A 26,713-nucleotide genomic window follows, 5' to 3' on the forward strand; every position below is an offset into this window, starting at 1 on the left:
TCGTCGCCGTAAGACCTATCTGTGTCGGTGCGACGTAAAGCCCCTAGCAAAAATAAATAAATAAATAAATAAATAAATAAATAAATAAATAAATAAATAAATAAATAAATAAATAAATAAATAAATAAATGACTACCACTTCACTAGTTTTCTACTTCAGACATTACTCAAGTAAAGGGTACAAAGCATTAAATTATATCGGAAATTTTCATTAACAAATTCGTGAGAAAGCTATTATATAGTTAACACACATTATGTTAACAAATGGTTGAGAATAGTTATGAATCCCCTTGCTGTTGTTTCTGAAATGGGACTAAGCTATCATTAAAAGTAATCCTTCTAACGGTCCTCAAAACCATAGTCTAAAAGTATAGTGATGGTAGTGTCATTACGAGTTTCTAACGAGCACTCCTGCTTATTAAACTGCAGACTGCCTAGCCAAGGCGTCTCGGTTCACACGGAAGGACGTGGGTTTGTCCCCCATTAGGAAGTAGAAAAACAAATAAATGACAGATCCATTTCTGGAGACGCAAATGGCCCTTAAGTTCACTCAGCCTACACAAAAAATGCGGGCAAAGTTAATTCCTGGAGATAAAGGTGGACAGGCTTACAGCTAACCATTCAATCCCAATCCAAATCTACGCCCTTAGCAATCTATTAAGAAAGTAGGGCAGATCAGAGTTCAGTATACTGTAGGATATTGTTATAAACATTCATTTTAATTTCCGGAGACCAAATTAAGAACAGGCCTAATTCAGCAGTGGTGTAGTTAAGTTACGCACAAGGTTCCAGAAAAACAGGCGATCGACTCCCCGCACTATAATACATTTGGCAGTATTCACATTTTACGATTCCATTGAAAATCCAGCCTCAAAGGCAGATAGCCCAGTGAAAGGCATAATAATAATAATAATAATAATAATAATAATAATAATAATAATAATAATAATAATAATAATAATAATAATAATAATAGTCAACCGAGCTCGATAGCTGCAGTCGCTTAAATGCGGTCGGTATCCAGTATTCGGGAGATAATGGGTTCGAACCCCACTGTCGGCAGCCCTGAAGATGGTTTTCCTCCGTGGTTTCCCCATTTTCACACCAGGCAAATGCTGGGGCAGTACCTTAATAAAGGCCACGGCCGCTTCCTTGCCACTCCTAACCCTTTTCCGTCCCATCGTCGCAATAAGACCTATCTGTGTCGGTGCGACGTTACGCAACTTGAAAATATATATATATATAAAATTCAAAAACAAAAAGCAAACTTGTAGTTTAGTAATTGTTGATGTCGTGGTGGCTATGGGACTTCCTCTTTTACGAGCAATTCGAACCATAAATATGTAACTTTTCATTTTGAAACTCCACACGCATTGAACGGGATTGGAACCGACGCCATCTAGTTGAGATGCCAGAGACTAGCCTACGCCACTAAGCTATCCGAATATCGTTTTCTTTTTCTTCTTCTCGGCTGTTGCACCTCACCCTTCAATTACTAGCAGATGTAAGTGACGCTTCAGAGTTACAGAATTTTGACTGGAAAATGGCTTCTTTGACTAGTCAGTAAATCTAAAGACCCTACTCTCTTATCTAAGCAGTTTTTAATTGCCAAAGGACTGCGCAGAAATTCGATCACACAAACCTGAGAGCAGGAGGCATGCGTATAACCAACAGCTTTCCGTAGCTAGTCTCAAATCGCATGAATATCGGGAAAACTGAACAGATGACTCACATTATACCGTCATAGCGCTTCAGAATTCAGTTGCGTATGACAACTAGGATCTTTTAAGCGGAAATGTTCACACTATGAATGCTGTATGTGACAGCCCCGTGATAGCGTGTTAACTTCTTACCCGGACGCCCAGGATCATTCAGGAATTTCAATCCTCGAGCAAGGGCTGTAATGGTGTTCACACAGCCTCGTAGACAGACTACTGAGCTGTCTGATAATCTAATAGTGTTATTTGCTTCACGTCCCACTAACTACCTTTACGGTTTCCGGAGACGCCGAGGTGCCGGAAATTAGTCCCGCAGGAGTTCTTTTACGTGCCAGTAAATCTACCGACACGAGGCTGACGTATTTGAGCGCCTTCAAATACCACCGGACTGAGCCAGGATCGAACCTACCACGTTGGGGTCAGAAGGCCAGCGCCTCAACCGTCTGAGCCACTCAGCCCGGCGTCTGATATAACAGTAAAAACTGAAATGGCGTATGGTTTTTAGTGCCGGGAATGTCCGAGGACATGTTCGGCTCGTCGGGAGCAGGTATTTTGGTTTAACACCTTTGGGCGACCTGCGCGTCGTGATGAGGATGAAATGGTGATGAAGACGACACATACACCCAGCCCCAGTGCCGGTGGAATTAACCAATGATGGTTAAAATTCCAGACCCTGCTGGGAATCAAACCCGAGACCATTGTGACCAAAGGCCAGCACGCTAACTACGTAGCCATGGAGCCGGAGTGATATAACAGATGAAAAAAGGGGGGGGGGGGCGCCAAACTCATCTTGTGACCCTCAAACATCCCCAGGTTATTTGGCTGGGCAGCGATCGCCTTGGCAAGGCAAGTCTCACTGAACCGTTTATACCAGCGAGCGCCTCGCATTCGCGTTGAGAAATGAACACAATTACTTTTTTTTTTTAATTTCAATCTGCTTTACACCACACCGACACAGAGAGGTCATACGGCGACGATGGGATAGGAAAGGGTTGGGAGTGGGAAGGAAGCGACCGTGGCGTTAAGGTGCAGCCCCTGCTGTGAAAGTGGGAAACAACGGAAAACCATCTTCAGGGCTGCCGACAGTGTGGTTCGAACGCATTATCTCCCGAATGCAAGCTGATAGCTACGTGACTCAAACCGCACAGCCACTTGCTCGCTCATAATTATTTTTTATGTCAATAATGTATTAGCAAAAAACTACTATCTGTTAAGAGTGAAATCTGAAAGGGAAGCATAGTAGCGAGTGTTACAGTGTCACGATTTCTGCATTCAAGATGAGGATCCTCAAATTCTGTATTAAGTGATATACATCTCATTATATTTCTATCAATTTACCGTCCATCTTAAAGGATACGGCTGAATGGTCAGAATGGTGGCCTTAAATTCAGAGAGACCCAGGTTCAATACCCGGCTGCGCCAGGTATTTCAGCCGCATCTGGTTACTTCCTCTACCTTGGAGACTGGGTGTCTGTGATCATCTTAACACACACACCTACATTTATATACGACACATCACACTACCAACCACCACAGAAACACGCAATAGGGTTTGCGTCAAGAAGGGCATCCGGACGTAAAACCAGATTCAATCCACATAAAGCCTACCGGTACCCCAGATAATTGAGAAAAGGTCAGGAAAGAAATAACGGTCCATCTAAGGATACATTTAACTGTTTAATAATCATTCATGTTCGCCTCTGTGGTGTAGTGGTTAGTGTGTTTAGCTGCCACCCCCGGTGGCCCGGGTTCGATTCCCGGCTCTGCCACAACATTTGAAAAGTGGTACGAGGGCTGGAAAGGGGTCCCCTTAGCCTCGGGAGGTCAACTGAGTAGAGGTGGGTTCGATTCCCACCTCAGCCGTCCTGGAAGTGGTTTCCCGCGGTTTCCCGCTTCTCCTCCAGGCAAATGCCGGGATGGTACCTAACTTAAGGCCACGGCCGCTTCCTTCCCTCAACCTTGTCTATCCCTTCCAATCTTCCCATCCTCCCACAAGGCCCCCGTTCAGCATGGCAGGTGAGGCTGCCTGGGCGAGGCACTGGTCATTCTCCCCAGTTGTACTCCGACCCAGAAGCTCCAGGATACTGCCCTTGAGGCGGTAGAGGTGGGATCCCTCACTGAGTCCGAGGGAAAAAACGAACCCTGAAGGATAAACAGATAAAGAGGAAGAAGAATCCTCAATAATTAATGGCAAAAATGATACCAGTATTTCGCATTATTCAGCACTTTCAACAATGAAAAATGGAAAGGCGTATGGCTTTTCGGCCGGGAGTGTCCGAGGACAAGTTGAATTGACTCCCGTAGGCGACCTGCGCGTCGTGATGAGGATGAAATGGTAATGAAGACGACACATACACCGAGGCCTTGTGCCAGCGGAATTAACCAATTATGGTTAAAATTCCCGACACTGCCGAGAATCCACCCCGCGACCCCTGTGACCAAAGGCCAGCATGCTAACACTCTGAACAGTATACACTCGGTACAGTCTCCGCGAAAAACAACATTATAGCAAATCATCGTACTGAAATACTGGCATGATCTGTTCATTTTATATTAATTGCACTTATCTCACCACTTACCGAGAAGAGTGGTCACGCGTGTTAAAGCGTTACGGCTATGCAACCAAATTATGCATTCAAGGTCCGATTCATTGGCTGAATGGTCAGCGTACTGACCTTCGGCTCAGAGGGTCCCGGGTTCGATTCCCGGCCGGGTCGAGGATTTTAACCTTCATTGTTTAATTCCAATGGCTCGGGGGCTGGGTGTTTGTACTGTCCCCAACATCCCTGCAACTCACACACCATACATAACACTACCCTCCACCATAAAAACACGCAGTTATGTACACATGGCAGATGCAGCCCACCCTCATCGGAGGGTCTGCCTTACAAGGGCTGCACCCGCCTAGGAATAGCCTCATGAAATTAAATTTAAAATGCATTCGAGGATGAATGAGTTCGAACCCAAGCGTTGGCTGTTCTCAGAAAGATTTTCTGTGGTTTCCCATTTTCACTTCCAGGTGAATGCCTGGACAGTTCCTATTCATACGTCAGAACAGATTCCTTTCACCTCCTCAAGCAGTTTCGTTAACCACCTCCTCAAGCAGTTTCGTTAACCGTCATTCATTTCATCTTCAGTAGCTCGTCAACTAAGGTTGGCATCAGTACGGGCGTCCGGCCGTAGAAACAGGCCTTAAATTTAATCTGACCTCATCCCCGAAGCCGTATCAGGAAGCGGGACTAACGGGTACACATACTTATCTCACCAACCAAACCGAACCGCACTGCACAACAGCCCCGACGGGCCATGGCCTACCAAGCGACCGCTGCTCAGCCCGAAGGCCTGCAGATTATGAGGTGTCGGGTGGTCAGTACGACGAATCTTCTCGACCATTATTCTTGGCTTTCTAGACCAGGCCCCGTCAGATAGCTCCTCAGTTGTAACCACGTAGGCTGACTGAACCTCCAACCAGCCCTCAGATCCAAGTGAAAATCCCTGACCTTGCAGGGAATCGAACCATGGGCCCCCGGGTAAGAGGCATGCTACCCCAGACTTATCTCACCGCCTGTGGCTAATTCTTGATGGAAGCAGTATTTTTTCATCGGTCTCTTGACACAGTTAGAAACATCCGTGGCTCAGGCAGCAGCGCACCGACCTCTCACCGCTGAGTTCTGTTGTTCTAATCCCGGTCACTCCATGTGAGATTTGTGCTGGACAAAGCGGAGGCGAGAAAGGTTTTTCTCCGGATACTCCGGTTTTTCCTGCCAACTTTCATTCTACCAACAGTCTCCAATAGCATCTCCTTTCATCTGTCAGTCATTAATCATTGCCCCAGAGGAGTGCGACAGGTTTCGGCAGCCGGCACAATTCGTATCCTCGTCGCTAGATGGGGGCTTCATTCATTCCATTCCTGACCCGGTCGAATGACTGGAAAGAAGCTGTGGATTTTCATATCTCTTTGCACAGGTCAGAGTAAACTGTAGCTTCCACTGAAGGCTCAGTCTCATTTATGGCTGTGACAATACTGAAGCTGATGAGGTATGGCTGGTGCTTAGTAATTCCTTTCAGAGCACGGCTAGTGTTTCTGATTGTTGTGAGAGGTGACACAAAGTCAGCCGAGTCTGACCCAGTGAGGAAAACAATGGCAAACTACCTCACTCCTCATCTTGTCTAGTACGCCTCATTATGACTCCACCATTGGTTTTTGCGGTTTACTTGAAAATGAAAACCTACAACCTGTTTTCCAGTCTTTGACCGGGTCAGGGATGTAATGAATGAACCAAATATAGGCTATTAGTACAATGGTTCGCCACTCCCAAGGTGATTTATTAATGACTGATAGATGTTATGAAATGAGAATGGAGAGTGTTGCTGGAATGAAAGATGACAGGGAAGACCGGAGTACCCGGAGAAAAACTTGTCCGGCCTCCGCTTTGTCCAGCACAAATCTCACATGGAGTGACCGGGATTTGATCCACGGTATCCAGCGGTTAGAGGGTTGCGGTTTACTTGTAACTGCATAACCTTCAGTGGAGCTATTCGAGGATCCAACCAGCCTCCAGGCTGGTGATTTGACGGATAGATAGGCTGACAGACAAACGCTTATCACAATTTCCTCTTCTACCCCAATACTATACTCGCATACACCTGGTATGGAAATATATATAAGTAACACTTGGTTCTTAAATTCAGAACATCCAACAAACTACCTCATGTCTAAATCAGTATCTGATCCAACACTCTGCCGCTAGTATTGCATATTCGTCATCATACTCTGATAGATGCGCCTCATCCACTCCAAAGCGTCAGGCTTTGAGATTCTTCTACTTCAGCACTATCAAGGCTGGACGGAGGACATGCAGCATGATCGATCCTGAGTTCACTATAAAATGAGATTAGCTTCGGAGCAGCTACTGTATTATACAGCAGGCAAGTGCTGAAACTTGGCTAGATTGAAAGTTCCAGAGACCAGAACTGGTCAGAGATGGAAGAAAACTTCGTTCACTTCTCAGTAAGAAGTTACCCCTGTCACTGTCACAACACTTCACTTGTAGCTATGATCACGCCATCACAATTATAGCACTTCTTCAACGGAGCCACCATCTTCTTCAACTTTTCAGCATTTCTTCTACGAAATCACTAACCTCCTTCAAAATTATAGTACTTCCTCAACAGAGCCTCCAAACTCCTTCAAAAATACAGCACTCCTTCAGCAGAGACACATAACTCTACCAAAAATACAGCACTTCTTCAACAGAGCCACCAAACTCCTTAGAAATAGAGCTTTTCTCCAGTGGAGCAGTCAACCTCCCTTAAAATAACACAATTTCTTCAACAGTTTATCAACCTCCATGTCCAGCTCAATGGTTGAGCAGTCAACGTCTTGGCGTACGGTCCTCCGGGACTTGTTCGATTCCTGGTCGGGAGATAGATTTCATTCTTAAACGGCTAATTCCCACGACGCAGGAATGAGTGATGGTGCTATCCAAAGCATTCCTGAAATATCCACACGAAATTATATAGGTATGATATCAACCTATCTTGAACTTCCAGCACTCGCTTAGCAGAGACATCAACCTCCTACAAACTTACTCATTGCACTTTCTCAATAGAACTATGTCATAATTGCAGATCTTCTTCAATGGTAGCCACCAATTTCACCGACATTTACAATCTTACAGTGTTACCAACGCTCTCAAAATTGTAGCTGTGCTTCAACAGACCTATCAACTGCCTTAAAAATTGGAGTACTTTTTTTAACAGACCTATCAGTCTCCCTCAAAATGTCAATATGTTCACTTCTCAAGAGGAAATCACTTCCACCACCACCACCACGGTTGCTAAAATTTATTCACTTTGTCACATGAATCTATCACTTCAGTCACTTTCCCATACGAATTTATCAGTATGGGTTCCTTCACAAGAGCTCGCAGGTCGCATATTTCTCGGTACGAAGCTAGGCTGGTAACTAATACATTATCTTGTAGGTATTTCTCCCAGCTTTGTAGACAGTGAATACTCAGTTCCTAATTTAGGTTTTTTTCCCGATTACTTCAGCTAAAGTGACGTTAAACACAAGATATTATATCACTGTGAAAAGTGACGAGCATTTGACAACTTCCACTGTAACAACTTCATAATATTTCAGGACAGTCATTCTTAGTAAAATGTTGCTTGCCTTCAAGGGTGCACATGTCTTAAGAAATTCTGTCAGCCAACTCTGTGCAACAGAAGCAATGAGATGACCATGACTTACCCTCGTGACGATCACCATCTCAGCGCGCAGAGAGCGGCGGGAGGCGAGTAGCCAGGGTGGACCTCTCCTGGAACATCAGCAGAACATACAGGTTAATAATAATATAATAATAATAATAATAATAATAATAATAATAATAATAATAATAATAATAATAATAATAATAATAATTAGACAAACAATCTCTGGTAAATTCAATTTGGCAAAATCTCTCAGGTACTTAGGAGAAATCATCTAACTATCCGGATTAAATCGTGAAGCAAAGATAGAATTTCCAAATTAAGAAAATCCCTATAGAATCATATGGAACAGGTACAAAAACAAATCAATATCTCGGGACGCTAATTTGAAACAATATAAACACGGTAATTAAGCCTGAGTCCGCCTCTGTGGTGTAGTGGTTAGCGTGATTAGCTGCCACCCACGGAGACCCGGGTTCGATTCCCGACTCTGCCACGAAATTTGAAAAGTGGGTCCACTCAGCCTCGGGAGGTCAACTGAGTAGAAGTGGGTTCGATTCCCACCTCAGCCATCCTGGAAGTAGTTTTCCGTGGTTTCTCACTTCTCCTCCAGGAAAATGCCGGGATGGTACCTAACTTAAGGCCACGGCCGCTTCCTTTCCACTTCCTTGTCTATTCCTTCAACCCCCCCCCCAACGGCCCCTATTCAGCACAGGAGGTGAGGCCGCCTGGGCGAGGTATTGTCCATCCTCCCCGGTTGTATCGCCCAACCCAGAGTCTGAAGCTCCAGGACACTGCCTTTGAGGCAATAGAGGTGGGATCCCTCGCTGAGTCCGAGGGAAAAACCGAATATGGAGGGTAAACAGATTAAGAAGAAAATAAACACGGTAATTAAGCCTAAGCGTTATACGTATGAGAAATCCTGATGATTGGAGGCAGATCACTAACCAAAAATGTAGAACAAAAAGACAAAGTCTTTAGGAAAATCTCTGTCCCAGCATGGATTGGAGTGTGGATGAAAAGGAGCTGAGTTAGACCTATACACTATTAGAAAAATACGATTGAAATTTTATGGCCATATTAAAAAATGGACAATGAAATACCAAACGGCTACTTAATCATGCCCCCTCACTAAAAGCAAATTATAACTGGATAATAATAATTTCGTGTGGCTATTTCTAGCCGAGTGCAGCCCTTGTAAGGCAGACCCTCCGATGAGGGTGGGCGGCATCTGCCATGTGTAGGTAACTGCGTGTTATTGTTGTGGAGGATAGTGTTACGTGTGGTGTGTTAGTTGCAGGGATGTTGGGGACAGCACAAACATCCAGCCCCCGAGCCATTGGAATTAACCAATGAAGGTTAAAATCCCCGACCCGGCCGGGAATCGAACCAGGAACCCTCTGAACCGAAGGCCAGTACGCTGACCATTCAGCCAACGAGTCGGACAATATAACTGGATAATCGAAATTGAAAAAGACCTTAAAGAAATCAACAGAAGAGACGAAATTATATGGGGCAGACCTAGCTTTAGAACGTTGGTGAACAAACGTCATATTCCTGAAAAACCCACTATGTGAACCAACAACGTATAGACAGAAGAACTGGAGAAAAATCATAACAATCATAACAAGTGGATGATAAGCTTCTGGGAAGAGAAGAAAGCAAAAATGTTCAATCACGCTCTTTAGTTCGGCACAACGTAGTAGTAGTAGTAGTAGTAGTAGTAGTAGTAGTAGTAGTAGTAGTTTATTGTTCTACTAACTACTTTTAATACTTTTCGAAGGGATGAGGTACTAGAAAGTTTGCCCCGCAGAGTTTCTGTATGTGTCACTAAATCTGCCTGCACGAGGTTGGTATATTTGAGCACTTTCGAAAAGCACTCGACTGAGTCCGGAGTTCACACCATTTAGTTCTGGTTACCATAACAAAGGGAAGCAGCAGACCGTCCCTCATTCACCAAGGTACATTCGCCTTCAATGACGGACACAACTGTTATGGAGTATTCAGACAGGAAATTGTTTCCCGCGAATATCAATGTATTTAGTTTGAGATTTTGTACGTAATGTACGTAGCGATGGTGTGCTTAGGAGACACATTTTATCCACTTCTCCACTAATGTTGGCCATGTTGTTCATCTAATAAATGAATATCAGATATCTTCTTACCGAGCAATTGGCCGCTTGGTTTGGGCCAAGTAGCTACCAGCACGCGTTCGGGAGACATTGGGTTCGAACCCCCACTGTCCGCAGCCTTGAGGATGGTTTTCCGTGGTTTACCATTTTCACACCAGAAAAGTACTAGAAAGTTTGCCCCGCAGAGTTTCTTTACGTGCCAGCACTAAATGGTTGTACCTTAATTAAGGCTTCCTTCCCACTCCTAGTCCTCTTCTTTCCCATCGTCGCCATAAAATTTATCTGTGTCGATGCGACGTAAAGCAACCAAGCAAACAAACAAACACACAAATAAATAAATAAATAAATAAATAAATAAATAACCTTATTATCATATGGACGTGGAAGGAATTTGCCAAAATTCTTTATAGTGGAGATGTTAACGGTAATAATTAGCGGGACGTTAAACGAATAAAATTATTCTTATTCAATTCTGGGGACTCAGGAACATGTGATCACACATTCAGCAACCTTGAGAATTGTAATTCCAACTAAGGCGCACGGTTAAATATGAGACCACTCTTGGAATTCGAATGTAAATTTTCGTTCCAAAAGAAGTCTATCATGATACTAAAAGGCTTAAATTAAAGGTAGGAATGTACTAGGTGATTCAAATGTTGTTGATTGCAATGCCGATCTTAAAACCTCTACCTAAAATGTAAACAAACCTAAGCGCGTTCCCAGGAGCTTCTTCAAGCGAAATACGGATCGTATGTCCAAGGGTTAATTTTATCTCAAAGTCTCAAGAAATTGTATTAAATGCCAGATATAAGATAGAAATTAATAGCATACCATGATTTGGTGATGAGCACCAGGTGTCTGGCGAAGTGTACTCCAAACAACGCGTTATTCACATTTCCGAGGTTGAACTCGGGCGACGAAGCCCACCGAGGAACCGTCCGGACTGCTGGCATGATCACACTGGCTTGTTTGGAAGGAGCTTATCTCGGGAACAAACTGACTGAAGGTGGATAATGGACTAGATAGATTATAATCTCTCACTCAGGTTTCAAGGTACAAGATTAATTAAAATCCACGAGAGATATTGTTCATGTCAATCAAACTGAGCCTGCTTTGAATTCCATGCCTGTACATATCAATACGTAGAAAAGATATTTACAAGACCTTGGTGCAGCCAGTTCAGCAACCTAGTCGTTATCAAAAAGACGTTGAGTGATTAGAAATCCAAGAAAGGAAGATTCTATACAGGAGTGCAGGGCCAATGTTTGTAAGTGGACAGTAGTGAAGGATATAAACAAGGAATTCATTTTCGCTTTTCCCCACATATTAGTGGGGTCTTAACTGCCATTTATGTCACACAAGTAGACCTGGACCAGTTTTATTGCCAGATGGTCTTCCTGACACGAAATCATTGAAGAGGAATGTACAATATTTATTCATTGCAGGTTTCCATGATGGTTGGCATTGAGGTGTGTTGTGTGTAAATGAGCAAAAACCCAACCTCAAAGTCAGAAGAATTAACTAGACGCTAAAATTCCCAGCGAGGTCGGGAATCGAACCTAATGAATTTATATATATATGAGGATCAAACAAGTAAACTAGGAAACTTATACCTTTACGTGAATAATAATAATAATAATAATAATAATAATAATAATAATAATAATAATAATAATAATAATAATAATAATAATAATAATAAGCATTCCAGATATACATGGAATCCGAACCACAGGGACGTGACTTTTCATACATGCACTGACCCGGATTGAAACAGCGGCTTAACTTGGTGATACGCGAGAGACTGAATTATTCATCCGGCACATTAATCTTCTGCGTGGGATGCGGCCGAGCATTGTGACGGAAAATATTCTGATTAGAAAGGTAACTTCCAAAATGGGATCCAAGTATTTCAAAATTCTAGCCGCAGTGATCCGAGTGATACAGGGACAAAAAATTGGCACATTATAAAGATTTGTGAAATACGGCATTCTAAGCCCCCTTAAAGCTAACGTAAACATTAAATATTAAACACGTTGCAGTAATTGAGCGAATAGATTTAAAATGCAGCTAAAATAACACTTTGGCAAACAAAATAGATTTCGTAAATTTTGTGCTTTGGACATGTTTTTTTAAAAATTCAGTTTATCAGTTCAGATTAATAATGTGATGTACGAGGCTAATTTTCATTAGAATGTTCAATCAAGAAATTCAACATGCCGATGTGCATCACTTGTGATGGAATTGGAAGGAAGGAATTGAGTCAAAATATAATATAAATATAAATATAAATATAAATATTGAAGATAAAAAAATGAACAGGATACGTCATTAGTTTCTTGGTGTAAATTAATAAGGGTTTGATTTATTTATATGGAAAGTTTTCTTTTTTTGCTATTGGCTTTACGTCACACCGACACAGATAGGTCTTATGGCGACGATGGGATAGGAAAGGCCTAGAAGTGGGAAGTGAGCGGTCGTGGCCTTAATTAAGGTACAGCCCCAGCATTTTCCTGGTGTGAAAATGGGAAACCACGGAAAACCATTTTCAGGGTTGCCGATAGTGGGATTCGAACACACTATCTCCCGAATACTGGATACTGGCCGCATTTAAGCGACTACAGCTATCGAGCTCGGTATATGAAAAGTTTCCTCATACCTACAATTATTATTATTATTATTATTATCATTATTATTATTAATTTTAAAAGTTGCTTTACGTCTCACGGACACAGATAGGTCTTATGGCGACGATGGGATAGGAAAGGCCTAGAAGTGGGAAGTGAGCGGTCGTGGCCTTAATTAAGGTACAGCCCCAGCATTTTCCTGGTGTGAAAATGGGAAACCACGGAAAACCATTTTCAGGGTTGCCGATAGTGGGGTTCGAACACACTATCTCCCGAATACTGGATACTGGCCGCATTTAAGCGACTACAGCTATCGAGCTCGGTATATGAAAAGTTTCCTCATACCTACAATTATTATTATTATTATTATTATTATCATTATTATTATTAATTTTAAAAGTTGCTTTACGTCTCACGGACACAGATAGGTCTTATGGCGACGATGGGATAGGAAAGGCCTAGAAGTGGGAAGTGAGCGGTCGTGGCCTTAATTAAGGTACAGCCCCAGCATTTGCCTGATGTGAAAATGGGAAACCTCGGAAAACCATCTTCAGGGCTGCCGACAGTGGGATTCGAACCCACTATCTTACGAATGCGAGCTCACAGATGCGCGCCCCTACCCGCACGGCCAACTCATCCGGTTGACTAGTACTACAATTCTTCTTCTTCTTCTTCTTCTTCCACCGCTTTCCCTACACATGTGGGGTTGCGGGTGAGATATATGTAGCACATGTAGAATTGGCCCTGTTTTACGGCCAGATGTCCTTCCTGACACCAACCGTATGTGGAGGGATGTAATTACTATTGTGTGTTTCTGTGTTGGTTGGTAGTGCGGAGTGCTGTCTGAATTTGAAGAGGAGAGTTTTTGGGATAAACACAAACAACCAGTCCCCAAGTCAGAAAAGTTCATGAAACGCGATTAAAATCCCCAACCCGGTCGGGAATCGAACCCGGGACCCCTGTGACCAAATGCCAGCACGCTAACCATTTAGCCATGTAGCCGGACTTTGACTATTACCAAATATTATTAATTTTGTCCTAGACATTAAAAATGTTATGTAGTCAAGGACAACAATTATCTTCCCCTTCCTAAACTTATTTCCTGCTTACTTTTGTGTCAGAAGTCTTGGAGAGTTATCCTGCCATTACAACATACGTTATGACTGAATTGACCGAGTCAACGAGTGCATGAATGATGAATGGATGATTTCATGATTTAATTATGGTCGTGCGTGAATGAATGAATAACACTCTTCTCACCCGGCCACGGATAACCACTAACTGGGGAGAGATCATTCATCATTGATAAATGAGTGAGTGATTGAGTGAGTGAATGACTTGGTGGACTGAACTGAACATCCCATGACTGAATGAAGTACTGACTGCCTACATGAATGAATGAATGTACTGGATTCCAAGTTCTCTCTATCAGTCACAGATAGCCCCCAACTTGAGAGTTTCATGAATTATGAATTGATGAAAAGTAATATACATATGGAAAGAGCTTGACGGGCGATAATTAATTTGTACCGTGCTGTGTCGTGGAAGCATCGATGGGCGCATCGGAGCCTCTTCACCATCACCATCATCATTTTCCTTCATTGGGGCAGTAGATGTGCTTGGCTGGGCCTCCGGTAGCGCAGGGCTCCCCTCACGATACTCGGCCGCCTTAAATTTGAGTTGCTTCCTATACGCCTTTTGGTGAATTTGGGAATTCTGGCAAGTCACTCTATACTTAGTGTGGAGTCTTTTTCTGTACGGTTGTGAAGCTTAGACGTTGAAGAAGAGAGAAGGAGAATTGAAACATTCGAGATGTGGATGTGGAGAAAATAAAAAGGGTGGATGAAGCAGAAGAGTACAGTACTGGAACAAAAATATCAGTGAACAAAGAACTCGCCTAAACTTGATTAAAAAGAGGAAAGTGAACTGGAAGGGACATATCGCTCGTGGGATGCAATAGTGGCACAACTCAAAAACTCCATGACCGAATTGTGTTCATGCATGAGCGAATGAATAATGAATATACACTCTTCTCTCCCAGTCACGGATAGCCACTAACTTAGGAGAGAGCGTTCATTAATGATTGAGTGCTTGATTGTATAAATGATGAATTGATGAAATGAGTTGAACATTCCGTTGTGGATGAATTAAATACCGACTGCCTAAATACAGTAAATGAATGAATAGATGGATGACTGAGTTCACGAATGAATGGTCTGGCTTCCAAGTCACGGATAATTTTAAAAAATGACTTCTAACAACAGTTCTTGAAGATACAGTGGAAGGGGAAAAGAAACTAGGAAGGAGAAGAATAGCAATGCTGAACCAAATGAAAAGGAGGAAGGTACCAGACTACTTAATAGTTGGTCTAAGACAGAAGCAAATGGAGACAGCTATGGTGTAAAGGAGCCTGCCAATAGGCAGAACACCTTATGATGACAACGCTATCCTCGGCAATACTTTTTCTATAATTTTGAAGCCATTTATTGTCCACATATCGCGACAATTTACGAATGCGAGACATTCTTCGCACTTCTTTGCGCCATAATTTTTCTCTACAACGTTCTCCATTTGTTACTTTTCACTGTATACAATACTTATAGAACTCACTAAGACGAATTAAATGACACCTCACATGACGTGCTACCACACCGGAGTCTAATGCTACACTAATTGTTAGCCGCGTAGCACGGCGATTTTAGAATAACAACATGGTGACACTACTGAATCGCCATACTGAGGTCGGACTCTTCCAGCTGGGCACAATGAGATATCGCGTGTCTTGTCTCGAAATTATTTCGATTTTAGAAGTGTCATGTTTTGTGTAGAGTTCAGTGGCCCAATACTACGTCAAAACTGTGTTTTGCTGGTTTTTAGAAAACTCTCAGTAGGTCCCATTGACTTTCGTGTAGTGCAACGCAGCTTTTGAATAATCTGATTGCCAACCAGACACTGTCGAGTACCTTCTGGATGTATGCATGACCGCAACGGAGACACCATGAAGTATTCATCAACACCGAGCTGAGATAACTCTAAAGGCAGGCAAAGGTAATACAAAGTTAAATAATAAATCATCGACTTGACAACGCTTTTAGTACGTTTATACATTCTTCGTAGAGTGTTGACTTACGATAAGACTGGCCATCTGCATAGATTACAGATTTCAACCGTTTTAATAATTAGAGAACCCAGCCGAGCTGCTTCGCTGCATTTGTTATAAGTAGGTCAGATAACTCGTCTTGATGTGCCTGTCGTAGTAATTTTGTTTTGCCAGCTCTTTTCGGTGGTTTTATGAATATTTAATAAGAAGCGCGTTATAATATGCCACAGTTCGAAGTCAGAATTCATCCATTCTGAAGTCATCATGCCGTCTGTTTGGTAAAACTACCCATATATTCGCTTTTTTTAAAATCCTGCAGTTCTTGATGTAAAGCTTTGTGTTGTGTCATAGAAGGCAGTGGTATTTTAAATCGCAGTTCTATACTGAACGGCTATCTCGTGAGCTCTTGAAGAAGCGTTTTCTACCAGACAGAGAACGTTTACAAGATACATGGTCGTCACTCTTTTTAGTGTACCTAGGTTATCCTTCGATAGGTGTTACCAGGTAATGTCTAAGGCGTATGTCATGATGGGGTCTGTTTGTACGTAGACGTTTTTCTCTCAGCAGTATGTAAGAGATTAGGAATGCCCTGCCATCTGCTGAATATATTTGGAAGCTGGGAATGGTTAGAGAATCAAAGAGTACCTACTAGGGAATGGTATTCTCCCGTGATCAGAGGAAGTGTATGCTCTCTGGCTTGACATGTAGTAATCAAACATTGCTGCATGCAGTCACATTACTAAGGATGAAAATCACATAATTATATCAGAATATTAATGAAGTGTGGAGCCTCCGTGGCTCAGACGGCAGCGCGTCGACCTCTCACCACTGGATACCGTGGTTCAAATCCCGGTCACTCCATGTGAGATTTGTGCTGGACAAAGCGAAGGCGGGACAGGTTTTTCTCCGGGTACTCTGGTTTTCCCTGTCATCTTTCATTCCAGCAACACTCTCCATTATCATTTCATAGCATTTATCAGTCATTAATAAATCACCTTGGGAGTGGCGACCCAATTGTAATAACAGCCTATATCTGTTTCATTCATTCCATCCCTGACCCGGTCAATGACTGGAAAGCAGGTTGTAGGTTTTCATTTTCATTAATGGAAGTGTTGGTCGCTTAGCAAGCTGCTAAGTACAGACTGTATTGCGGATTAGGGTAAGCCTTCGCCTGCAATTATTGGAGTGATCATTTAATGATTACCCAAAGTTACCTGATCTTAGAGACCTATCAATGCCTCAAGATTCACCAACAGGTAGTTCCGGAGAGAATAAAATAAAAATGAAGCAAATCGGTCCAGTAGAATGGATGGACGGATTTGCCATTTTTTTTTTGGTAGGGGCTTTACGTCGCACCGACACAGATAGGTCTTATGGCGACGATGGTATAGGATAGGCCTAGGAGTTGGAAGGAAGCGGCCGTGGCCTTAATTAAGGTATAGCCCCAGCATTTGCCTGGTGTGAAAATGGGAAACCACGGAAAACCATTTTCAGGGCTGCCGACAGTGGGATTCGAACCTACTATCTCCCGGATGCAAGCTCACAGCCGCGCGCCTCTACGAGCACGGCCAACTCGCCCGGTAAAAAAAAATGTTTTTGGTAAAGTCTCTCTATATATAGACTTTATTAATCCACCGGGTGACCCTGATCGTTAAGTTGTGATGTCTATAAGGTCTGACACCATGGTTAGCCAGTTCGAGTCCCATTGGTCGAAAAAAGTTTTCACCTTCAGAATGTTCGTCGGCAGAGTAAGAGAGATGGTGGTATACAATTTCTAATCACTAGATTGCGTGCCAAAAGCCTGGATGAAATTCCAGACCTCTCCGCAGTGCTCATATGGAGCTGTTGATGGTGATTCGTCCATCGGATGTGGACGTAAAGCCTTGATAAGGCCCCTTGGTACTATTCGATAGGAGAAGGCTGTGTGCCGGCCTCTCCCTTCCTACTATAATATATCACGCCATTCATTTCATCTCATGAACTCCTCTGATGAGGTCAACGACAGGAAGGCCATCCGGTCGTAAAAGTCGGCACGGATTCATTTCACTTCATACCCGACCCCATTGAAAAAAAAAAAAAACGGGACAAGGGTTGGACATACATACAATCATTTATTTTATTGCCTTGAGAAAAAAAGAAATATTTTTGCATTTCTTATTGACAATGTGTAATTAGCCACTTTACTCAATTTCGTGGCGGTCATATGCAGTAGTTATGTAGAAGTAGTTATTGGTGGGTATATATTTCAAATTCAGAAAACTAAATAAACACCATATTTTTAAGTTCTCAATCTTCATATTTGTTCCAATAAAGTAACAAAACTCAAAGAGTTAATACCCCTCCCGACAACAGTGACCCCATGTTTGTTTTTACAAATTTCATTTCACTAATCGTTAGGGTTCGCAAAAATGATCCCAAGCAAACTTATAGTGTGCATCGTGAGCAGCGAATGAATATCGAGTCACATACTGACCGTGAAAGTAAAAACCATTGCCGTTCAGCCAGATAGCTTCCTGATAACAAATGCCACGTAGTCAGGGTAACTACTTATCAGGCGTTTTGCTTGGCTTTATTTAACCAGATTTTCTGTCTCATATACCAATAAATTCCTCGGATCAGATAACACTATTCCAATCAGCACACCAGGTTTAGTCCGGCTCCATGGCTAAATGGTTAGCATGCTGGCCTTTGGTGACAGGGTTTCCGGGTTCGATTCCCGGCAGAGTCAGGAATTTTAACGATCATTGATTAATTTCGCTGCCACAGGGACTGGATGTATGTGTTGTATTCATCATCATCATCATCATCACCACGACGCGCACGTCGCCTGCGGACGTCAACTGGCCAGAGGAACATTTCCTCGGACACTCCCGGCACTAAAAGCCATACGCCATTTCATTTACCAGGTTTAAATGCCCCCTTCAACTGCTACAGAACTACTATTGATATTAGGAGATCCCAGGGGAATTTCGTCATGAAGGAGTTCTTCAACGATCCAGAAACAACGATACGGATTCGTCCCATTTCAAACACTCAAATATCACGAACTTAAGTCGGGATCGAACCTGCTATCACTGAACTTGGAAGATCAGTCATCGACGAGGCTAGCTGAAAATGTTCTTCTTTATAAAAGTAGAACGGGGCTTTAATATTGAACAGACGGCAGAAAAATACTTAATTCTCCATCTTCCTCCTGTAAATAAGTTGTATGGTGACAAAGAGGCTCATGTGGGAGTTTGAAATTCCTTCCATTTATTGATGTTTTCTTCCCTATCCGACTTCCCTTGGGCAGTTATTGTTCTCTTCCGACAACCATCTAAGCGACGACTAGGTAGACAAGGGTGGGGAAGCGACTGTGGTTTTAAATGAAGTACAGCTCTAGCATCTGAATGGTGTGAACATGGAGAAACACTGAACATTATCTGTAGGACTGTCGAGGGTGGGGCTCGAACCCCCCTCCCCCACCTCGCCCGCCCCTCTCTCCCATTCCTTTTACATATATCTTCAATCTTAGAATCTTCTGAACTTTCTCCACTGATCTGAATAATACCAAATAGCTTACAATAATATTAAGCTATTTGATAATACTCACCATTTCCTAAAGATGTGCTGGATACATACCTGTCGCTGCGTGCCGAGTTTAGACCATTAAGAGTGCTCTGGATTGATCGCACTGTTGCCTTGGCTCAGTGGAGGTGTAGCGGGCAATAACACCGAGCAAGTAACATTCTGTGAACGTCGCTAATTGCTATGCGACTCACACAGAATATTCTGTCGCCTTTAGTCTGCAGGTTTCACACCCAACGGAAAGTCGATTAGGATTTAATGACAAGCTGTATATTTTGCCAAAGATAACTTCTACCAAGATGTATTTATACCAGTACCCAACACACAAAACTTAGTCTCTAGCTACAAAGAATGCAGAGAAATTATTATTATTATTATTATTATTATTATTATTATTATTATTATTATAAAAAATAATAATTCAGTCCTTGTTCGAGAGATGCCTCATGAAATGTAAATTTAATATGTAGGCCTAATAACCATTTGTAAATCTCTCTCAACTTAACCAACCACGACCGCAAAGCGGGGGATTCGGGTTCGGATCTTTAGAATGGTCACTATCACATTAGACAGCGCCAGTTTTAAGATAAGCTAGCCACTGTAGCTTTTATCCAAGAAACAGTAGTCGAATAGTGATTTTAACTTCTATTTAACTGTTATTTGGTAATATGTGACGCCAGAGTGCCGGAAAATTTGTCCTGAAGATGTGCTCTTCAGCCTGCAAGTAAACAAGCGTCTATCACAATTGCGCGCTCTTAATTGCTAACTGACTGTAACGTTTTAATATCCATTAACCCTGAGGTAAGATGAGAGCATCTGTCCAAATACACAACTCAATTGGCGATTTTCACGTAAAAGTGTGGTGGTGATTATTGTTTTCAGGGGAAGTACAACTGGGCAATTTCTATTAACACTAATCAGAGGGAAAAATGGAAGGGGTCCGACACTTCGAACTGAAGGCACCGGCCGAAGAAAGACAAGAGCCACGAAGGGCGTGAACATGAATGACCTCCTAGGATTCGTAAATCTAATACCGACGGAGTCGGAATAGAACAAGAGTTGACCAAGGGAGGTCGGATAGGATAGATGAAAGTGAGGAGTCTGGCACAAGTAAATGCAAGCAGTGTCAGGACTCAGCTAAGGGTCCCGTGGTTGCCAACCCACGCTCCAAAGTTAAGAGCCCCTGAGACGCCTTTTAGTCACCTCTTACGACAGGATTAGGGTGTTATTCTACTGCCTCCAGTCATAGGGGGGTTTCACTTGAAAGAAAACTTGTTAGGACATCATAGAGGCTTTGTATTGAGTCTTCCACGGTGTACGTTCTTCGTCCGGACTGGACCGTGTCGTTCTATGCAAAAGAAGTACAGGTTACCGACGTTTACAAGGTATTCTAGAATTCTGTACCGCGGCGACTGATGTAGGCTGCTCTTTCCAATGTGGAAGAGACGCCAAATTGGCATCAGCGACTTCGAGGATGCAGCGTCTGACCAGCCAATGTGGTGGCAAGGATCTACAACATTTTGATCAACACCGACAAAGGAACGAGTCAAGCAATACAGAAAAGAAAGAGAAAACAGAGCTGGGTTTACCACACGTCTTCAAGGCCATGTCCTTATTTTCAGCATGAAAATACCGTCCGCAAAAAAAGTTTGAAAACTCATTGGTTTGCCCGCAGTTTATTGACTAAAAGCAAAACTCAGTTTTGAAACTGAAGTCGTTCACGCAGTCTTGCAGCTGGCAGCATTTTAAATCTCTGCTCATACAGCCATATAGCTTTTTTCTGTACTGAATCAGTAACAATCTAGGAGGCAGTGACCTTGTGATCTGGCAATACTATCTACTGAATCATCTTCCGGGCAGTTCCGCCATCGACAAGTAATGTGATATCTGCTTACAACCGTGCATCGAGTGTGTTCTGTATCCAAAATCATCTGAAGCAAACGCTTATCTCACGGAAGTTACCCCTTTTCATACAAAAGTGTAATAATATAATTGTGAGGGTTTATATTTATGTCCGCAATTTTAATTTTGTTTCCATGGCATTTTGGTCACATTTATATTTATGTCACATAAAAAATTGCAGCATGTTTTACATACCTTTTTTTCTAGTTGTTTTACGTCGCACCGACACAGATAGGTCTTATGGCGACGATGGGACAGGAAAGGGCTAGGAGTGGGAAGGAAGCGGCCGTGGCCTTAATTAAGGCACAACCCCAGCATTTTCCTGGTGTGAAAATGGGAAACCACGGAAAACCATTTTCAGGGCTGCCGACAGTGGGGTTCGAACCTACTATCTCCCGAATACTGGGTACTGGCCGCACTTAAGCGACTGCAGCTATCGAGCTCGGTACATACAATATTAAAGCAAACAATATCTTGTGATGATTTTATAAATACTGACTGAATTAATTATACACAATGATTACAGACATCTTTCAAGCGTTGCGTAAAGGCTCCCTCATTGTCGAGAGTTGCAAAATGTGTCAATTGTAAAATAAGCTCCAAGCTTCAAGCAACAACAAGGTTTGGTAGATGTGATGTGCCAGCATTGCGGCTGAGCTTTAGGTTCTAGAATGGGTCTCTTTAGCAATATAAGAGACCATAATCTGAAATATTGACGTAACCTACTCGGAAGACAATCGTTAACACTCTCCAGGGATAGAGAGTCAATATCCATGTTGACGGTGACGACGACGATGCTGATTATATATCCCTACTAGTTCAGAGTCTTCACAAGCAGCTAAAATCGTAGTATAGCATATCAGTCGCCGTATTAGGAACGTGAGGAAATCTACAGTCCATCTAGAATATTCTTCAGAAGAGTAAACTGCCACTTCACCATTTATTCAGTGAGGCAGGATCACTTACTCCGAAGATGCTAGCCATACTTCCTGGGAAAACGTTAGTGGAATATTTTACGTTGGGACTGCGGCACGGTAGCGGAGTAGTATAGTCACCATCCTCTAACTGGGGCTCTTGTGGTTCGAATCCCAGCCAATACACGCTGGATTTTAGTTGTGGGATTGCAGTTTGGATACACGTAAAACTGGTGGTCCCGTACACATCAACAGGCGAATAAAACTACAAGCTTACTTTATAAATTCGGACACAGCCTAACAACCGTCAAGTTTGTTTTAGAGGTGTTATCATGTGCGCTAATTCAAGCGAGTCATTAATATACGATATACCTGCTGTAGTATCCATCAATGACGGGGTAGTCACTTAGGATGTGGATGATAACTTTTTTTTTTTTTTTTTTTTTTTACAAGTTGCTTCACGTCGCACCGACACAGATAGGTCTTATGGCGACGATAGGACAGGAAGGGGCTAGGAGTGGAAAGGAAGCGGCCGTGGTCTTAAGGTACAGCCCCCAGCATTTGTCTGGTGTGAAAATGGGAAACCACGGAAAACCATTTTCAGGGCTGCCGACAGTGGGGTTCGAACCCACTATCTCCCGAATACTGGGTACTGGCCGCACTTAAGCGACTGCATCTATCAAGCTCGGTGATAACATTTTTGCTAATCCCTCAAGTTGTTCTGAGATTCTGAGGCACGTAGATGGATACGCGACTGTCAACGGCTTGTGTCGTACTCTCTTCCTTGCTGTCTGTTGCCGTTGAAATTTCATCTCCCTTTAATTATTGCTGCTCTTGATTTGATTTCTTCTTTCCAGTATAAGAACCAAGTATCACGTTTATATTTAAAAACGAAGACTAAAGACAAATGACGTGAAAAAGCCTTAAAAAGTTGCCAGAATGATTTTCATAGTAATTCTCCATGGAGTTAGTTAGCGTCTCTTGGACCTAAACATTTACTCGCGCAGCTGTGAGATTCTGAAGACACTGGGTTCGAAACCCACTGTCGGCAGACCTGAAGATGGTTTTCCGTGGTTTCGTATTTTCACACCAGGCACCTTAATTAAGGCCACGGGGCCGATGACCTCGATGTTAGGCCCCTTTAAACAACAAGCATCATCATCAATATTAAGGCCACAGCCGCTTCCTTCCCACCCTTATCTCATCGTCGCCGTAAGACCTAACTGCGTCGGTGCGACGTACGGCCAATTGTAAAAAAAAAAAAAAAAAAAAAAAAAAAATCACACGACTGGCACTGATATTTGCCTTAACGTAAATAAATAAATGATTACTGGATTAAGCCACTACGTTTATTTAATGAAGCCGAGCTTTCAGCCAAATTGCATTGACCTTCGTCAGGGCTTCCGACAGTGAGCAAAATTTAACTTGCCCTGATGAAGGCCAATGCAATTTGGCTGAAAGTTCGGCTTCATTAAATAAACATAGTGGCTTTAATCCAGTAATCTTTTATTTATTTACGTTAATACTATGAGCCACGAAAACCTATGTTCATTACTGATATTTGCCTTATTTTTCACTTTATCGGCACAAGAAGAAGAAAGTGCCGGAGGGTTTTTTCTCCACCTGAACTGAAACAAGGAACTGTATGCGAGAGTTTAAAAGATCACCACCGCTTTGAAGAAACGGACGTTAACCTTTTATCGTCACCTGAAGAGAATGAACCCGGGGAGATTGGCGAACAAATTGCTCACTTTAAAGGAAAAATGGAAATCTCATCCTCGCTGACTGAAGGAAGTGCAGAAAGACATGCGGGTAAATGATATAAGACTAGAGGACGTAATGGAGAGAACCATATTTAGGATGAAAGTTGCGGGGTTGAGGGACGATCCAGAGAAAGAACCTGCTAAACCGCGGAACATCTCGGTGGAAGAACGACTGAAAAGTAGGCCTTTGGTTAAAATGTAAAAAAAGTGTCGGCTTAAGAAAGAGAGGCAGGCAGTTTGTGTAACCGTATCGATGTATATGAATGAATGAATTAATTAATAATAATTTGTGGCTAATGCTACCCTGGTGCTGCCCTTATAAGGCAGACCCTCCGACAAGGGTGGGCGGTATCTGCCGTGTATGGGAAACTGCTTGTTAATGTAGGGGAAGATAGTATTATGTGTGGTGTATGAGTTGCAGGGATGTTACAGAGAGCACAAATACCCAGTTTCCGAGCCAAGAGAATTAACTATTTAGGGTTAAAATCCCCGACTTGCCGGGAAACGACCCCAGGGCCCTCTGAAGCGAAGACCATTACTGAACATTCAGTCAAAGAGACGGACACTTAATCGGTAAAAGGTATACGTTAGAACAAACAGATTTGTAAATAATTTTCTAAATAAATTTTATCTTCAGCAATCTTCCTGTAAAACCAACTGCAAGAGAGAGTTTGAGTTACATGTTTAAGCCCCCCTCCCCGCCCCTCTTATTGATTTGTTTTGAACGAATTGTAAGCAAGTCACTAATCCATTCTCCCGTGATGTTACAAATAGACAGGCAGACAAAAAATTTCCCACCGGGCGAGTTGGCCGTGTGGTTAGAGGCGCGCGGCTGTGAGCTTGCATCCGGGAGATAGTAGGTTCGAATCCCACTGTCGGCAACCCTGAAGATGGTTTTCCGTGGTTTCCCATTTTCACACCGGGCAAATGCTGGGGCTGTACCTTAATTAATGCCACGGCCGCTTCCTTACAACTCCTAGGCCTTTCCTATTCCATCGTCACCATAAGACCTAACTGTGTCGGTGCGACGTAAAACCACCAGCCAAAAAAGAAATAATAATACGAATGCCATGTACGGTATAAAAACCAAATATCAGATTAATATTCATATATTACAGAGAGAAAGATGATGATGATGATGGAGCCATGCATGATAGTTGCTAGTCTATCTCGACCATGTACAGCATAGGAGGAAGCAGACGAGTACAGTAAGCCACGACAGGAAGTTGCAAGGTTGCTTGACCATCCTGTGCACACCGTGTCATGAACCTACCTGCCTTGTTCCGCTTGGCTTCAGTCGTGTTTAGCCAATATAACGAACCCAACACAATTACAAGAAAAGGTCGACATAATTAGACAAATATGCTATGCCTTCTTTTTTGTTTGTTTTTAATGTGAGCCAGCATCTGCGGTCTTCTAGTTAGCACGTTAGCTTTCTAGTATCGATAGTTCGATCCGACTCGGTCGGTTGAGTTTTGAACACAGGAAAATCCATAGCACGGTATATAAAAGAACCCTGGCGAACATATCATGTACTCATTCTATTGATTTATCTGGGCATTTTAGTCAATCTGAAACGTGTTCGCCCGCGTGCAATGCCTGTGTGCACACTAAGCCATGTGCAACGTTTCCTAGCTCCTGCCATAGATCACCTACTGCAGCTCCGTCTGGTCTGCAGTATGCTAGTTAGTATGTAAGCAACCATTGACTAGAAGTGGCAATAGATGCGGTGAGGAAGTAGGCCGAGGCGAGAAGTGAAAAATATGGTCATCCAGGAATTGACGGACACGTCTTTGTACTTCATGTTGGTAAAAGGCGGAAGCTAAGGGATAACTGCAGGCTCTAACATACACTTCATGGATATAATGATACAAACGAGGTACGATCGAGATGGGAACATCAGTGGAGGTTCTGCACAGTGGCGGAAATTGGGAATTAGAAGACGGGGTGGGGGGGGGGGGAGGGGGGCACACCAATTTATAGACAACTAAACGTACCCAGGTCCGCCGGATAGTTTAAAGCGGAGTGGGGGGGGGGAGGGGAGGAGGAGGGAAGGGAGACATTAAAATTGAAAGAAATAGCTACAAAATGGTGAGATTTTTATGGTCTCTGAGCGAATTTCGACAGAGAAGTAAACTACCAACTTGAGTGCGCTAATAATAGTTTGAGATTTTGATTCAATACTCTTCAATAAAACTTTCACCAAAGGAATAATTACGCATGTATTATAATTAAGTGGAAATACGGTGTGATTAGGAATAATTACGCATGTATTATAATTAAGTGGAAATACGGTGTGATTATATAATTAGAAAGTAATTTAGTGTTTGACCACACACTACGAAAGACACTACACAGACACATTGTCTGAGTGAAACTACCAGACTAACGAATGCGCGCTGCAAGCGAATGAATCATTTAAGTGTCCATGGCCTTGACCCCTGGCCGAGCAAGTGGCTGAGCGGTTTGGGTCACTTACTTATCAGCTTACACTCGGGAGATAATGGGTTCGAACCCCACTGTTGGCAGCCCTAAATATGGTTCCCCTTTGGTTTCCCCATTTTCACACCAGGCAAATGCTGAGGCTGTACCGTAATTAAGGCCACGGAAGCTTCCTTCCCGCTCCTAGCAGTCTCCTATCCCATCGTCACCAAAAGACCTATCTGTGTCGGTGCGGCGTAAAGCAGATTGGAAAAAAAAAACCCACTTCCTCACAGCACATTGCAGCGCGAGTCTCCAGCACTTGCTGTGGCGCTGTACGAATCGGTTAGCCG

At 42.9% G+C, this 26,713-nt stretch overlaps 1 protein-coding gene across 2 annotated transcripts in view; it reads right to left on the reverse strand.

Annotated features, from left to right (window-relative positions):
• ck (myosin-VIIa ck) overlaps positions 1–26,713 on the reverse strand; it is a 399,120-nt gene that overhangs the window by 223,338 nt on the left and 149,069 nt on the right. The window contains exons 1-2 of one of the 2 annotated variants that reach the window (XM_067151287.2): positions 10,898–11,009; positions 7,975–8,041 (exon numbers count right to left, since the gene is read on the reverse strand). In XM_067151287.2, the coding sequence (XP_067007388.2) occupies positions 7,975–7,992 (18 nt within the window). In that variant the 5' untranslated portion in view covers positions 7,993–8,041; positions 10,898–11,009. Of the gene's footprint in view, positions 1–7,974; positions 8,042–10,897; positions 11,010–26,713 lie in introns of those variants that run through there. The other variant, XM_067151286.2, reaches the window with a different exon arrangement.

Source organism: Anabrus simplex, chromosome 7 (assembly GCF_040414725.1).
Source record: "Anabrus simplex isolate iqAnaSimp1 chromosome 7, ASM4041472v1, whole genome shotgun sequence".
NCBI lineage: Eukaryota > Metazoa > Arthropoda > Insecta > Orthoptera > Tettigoniidae > Anabrus > Anabrus simplex.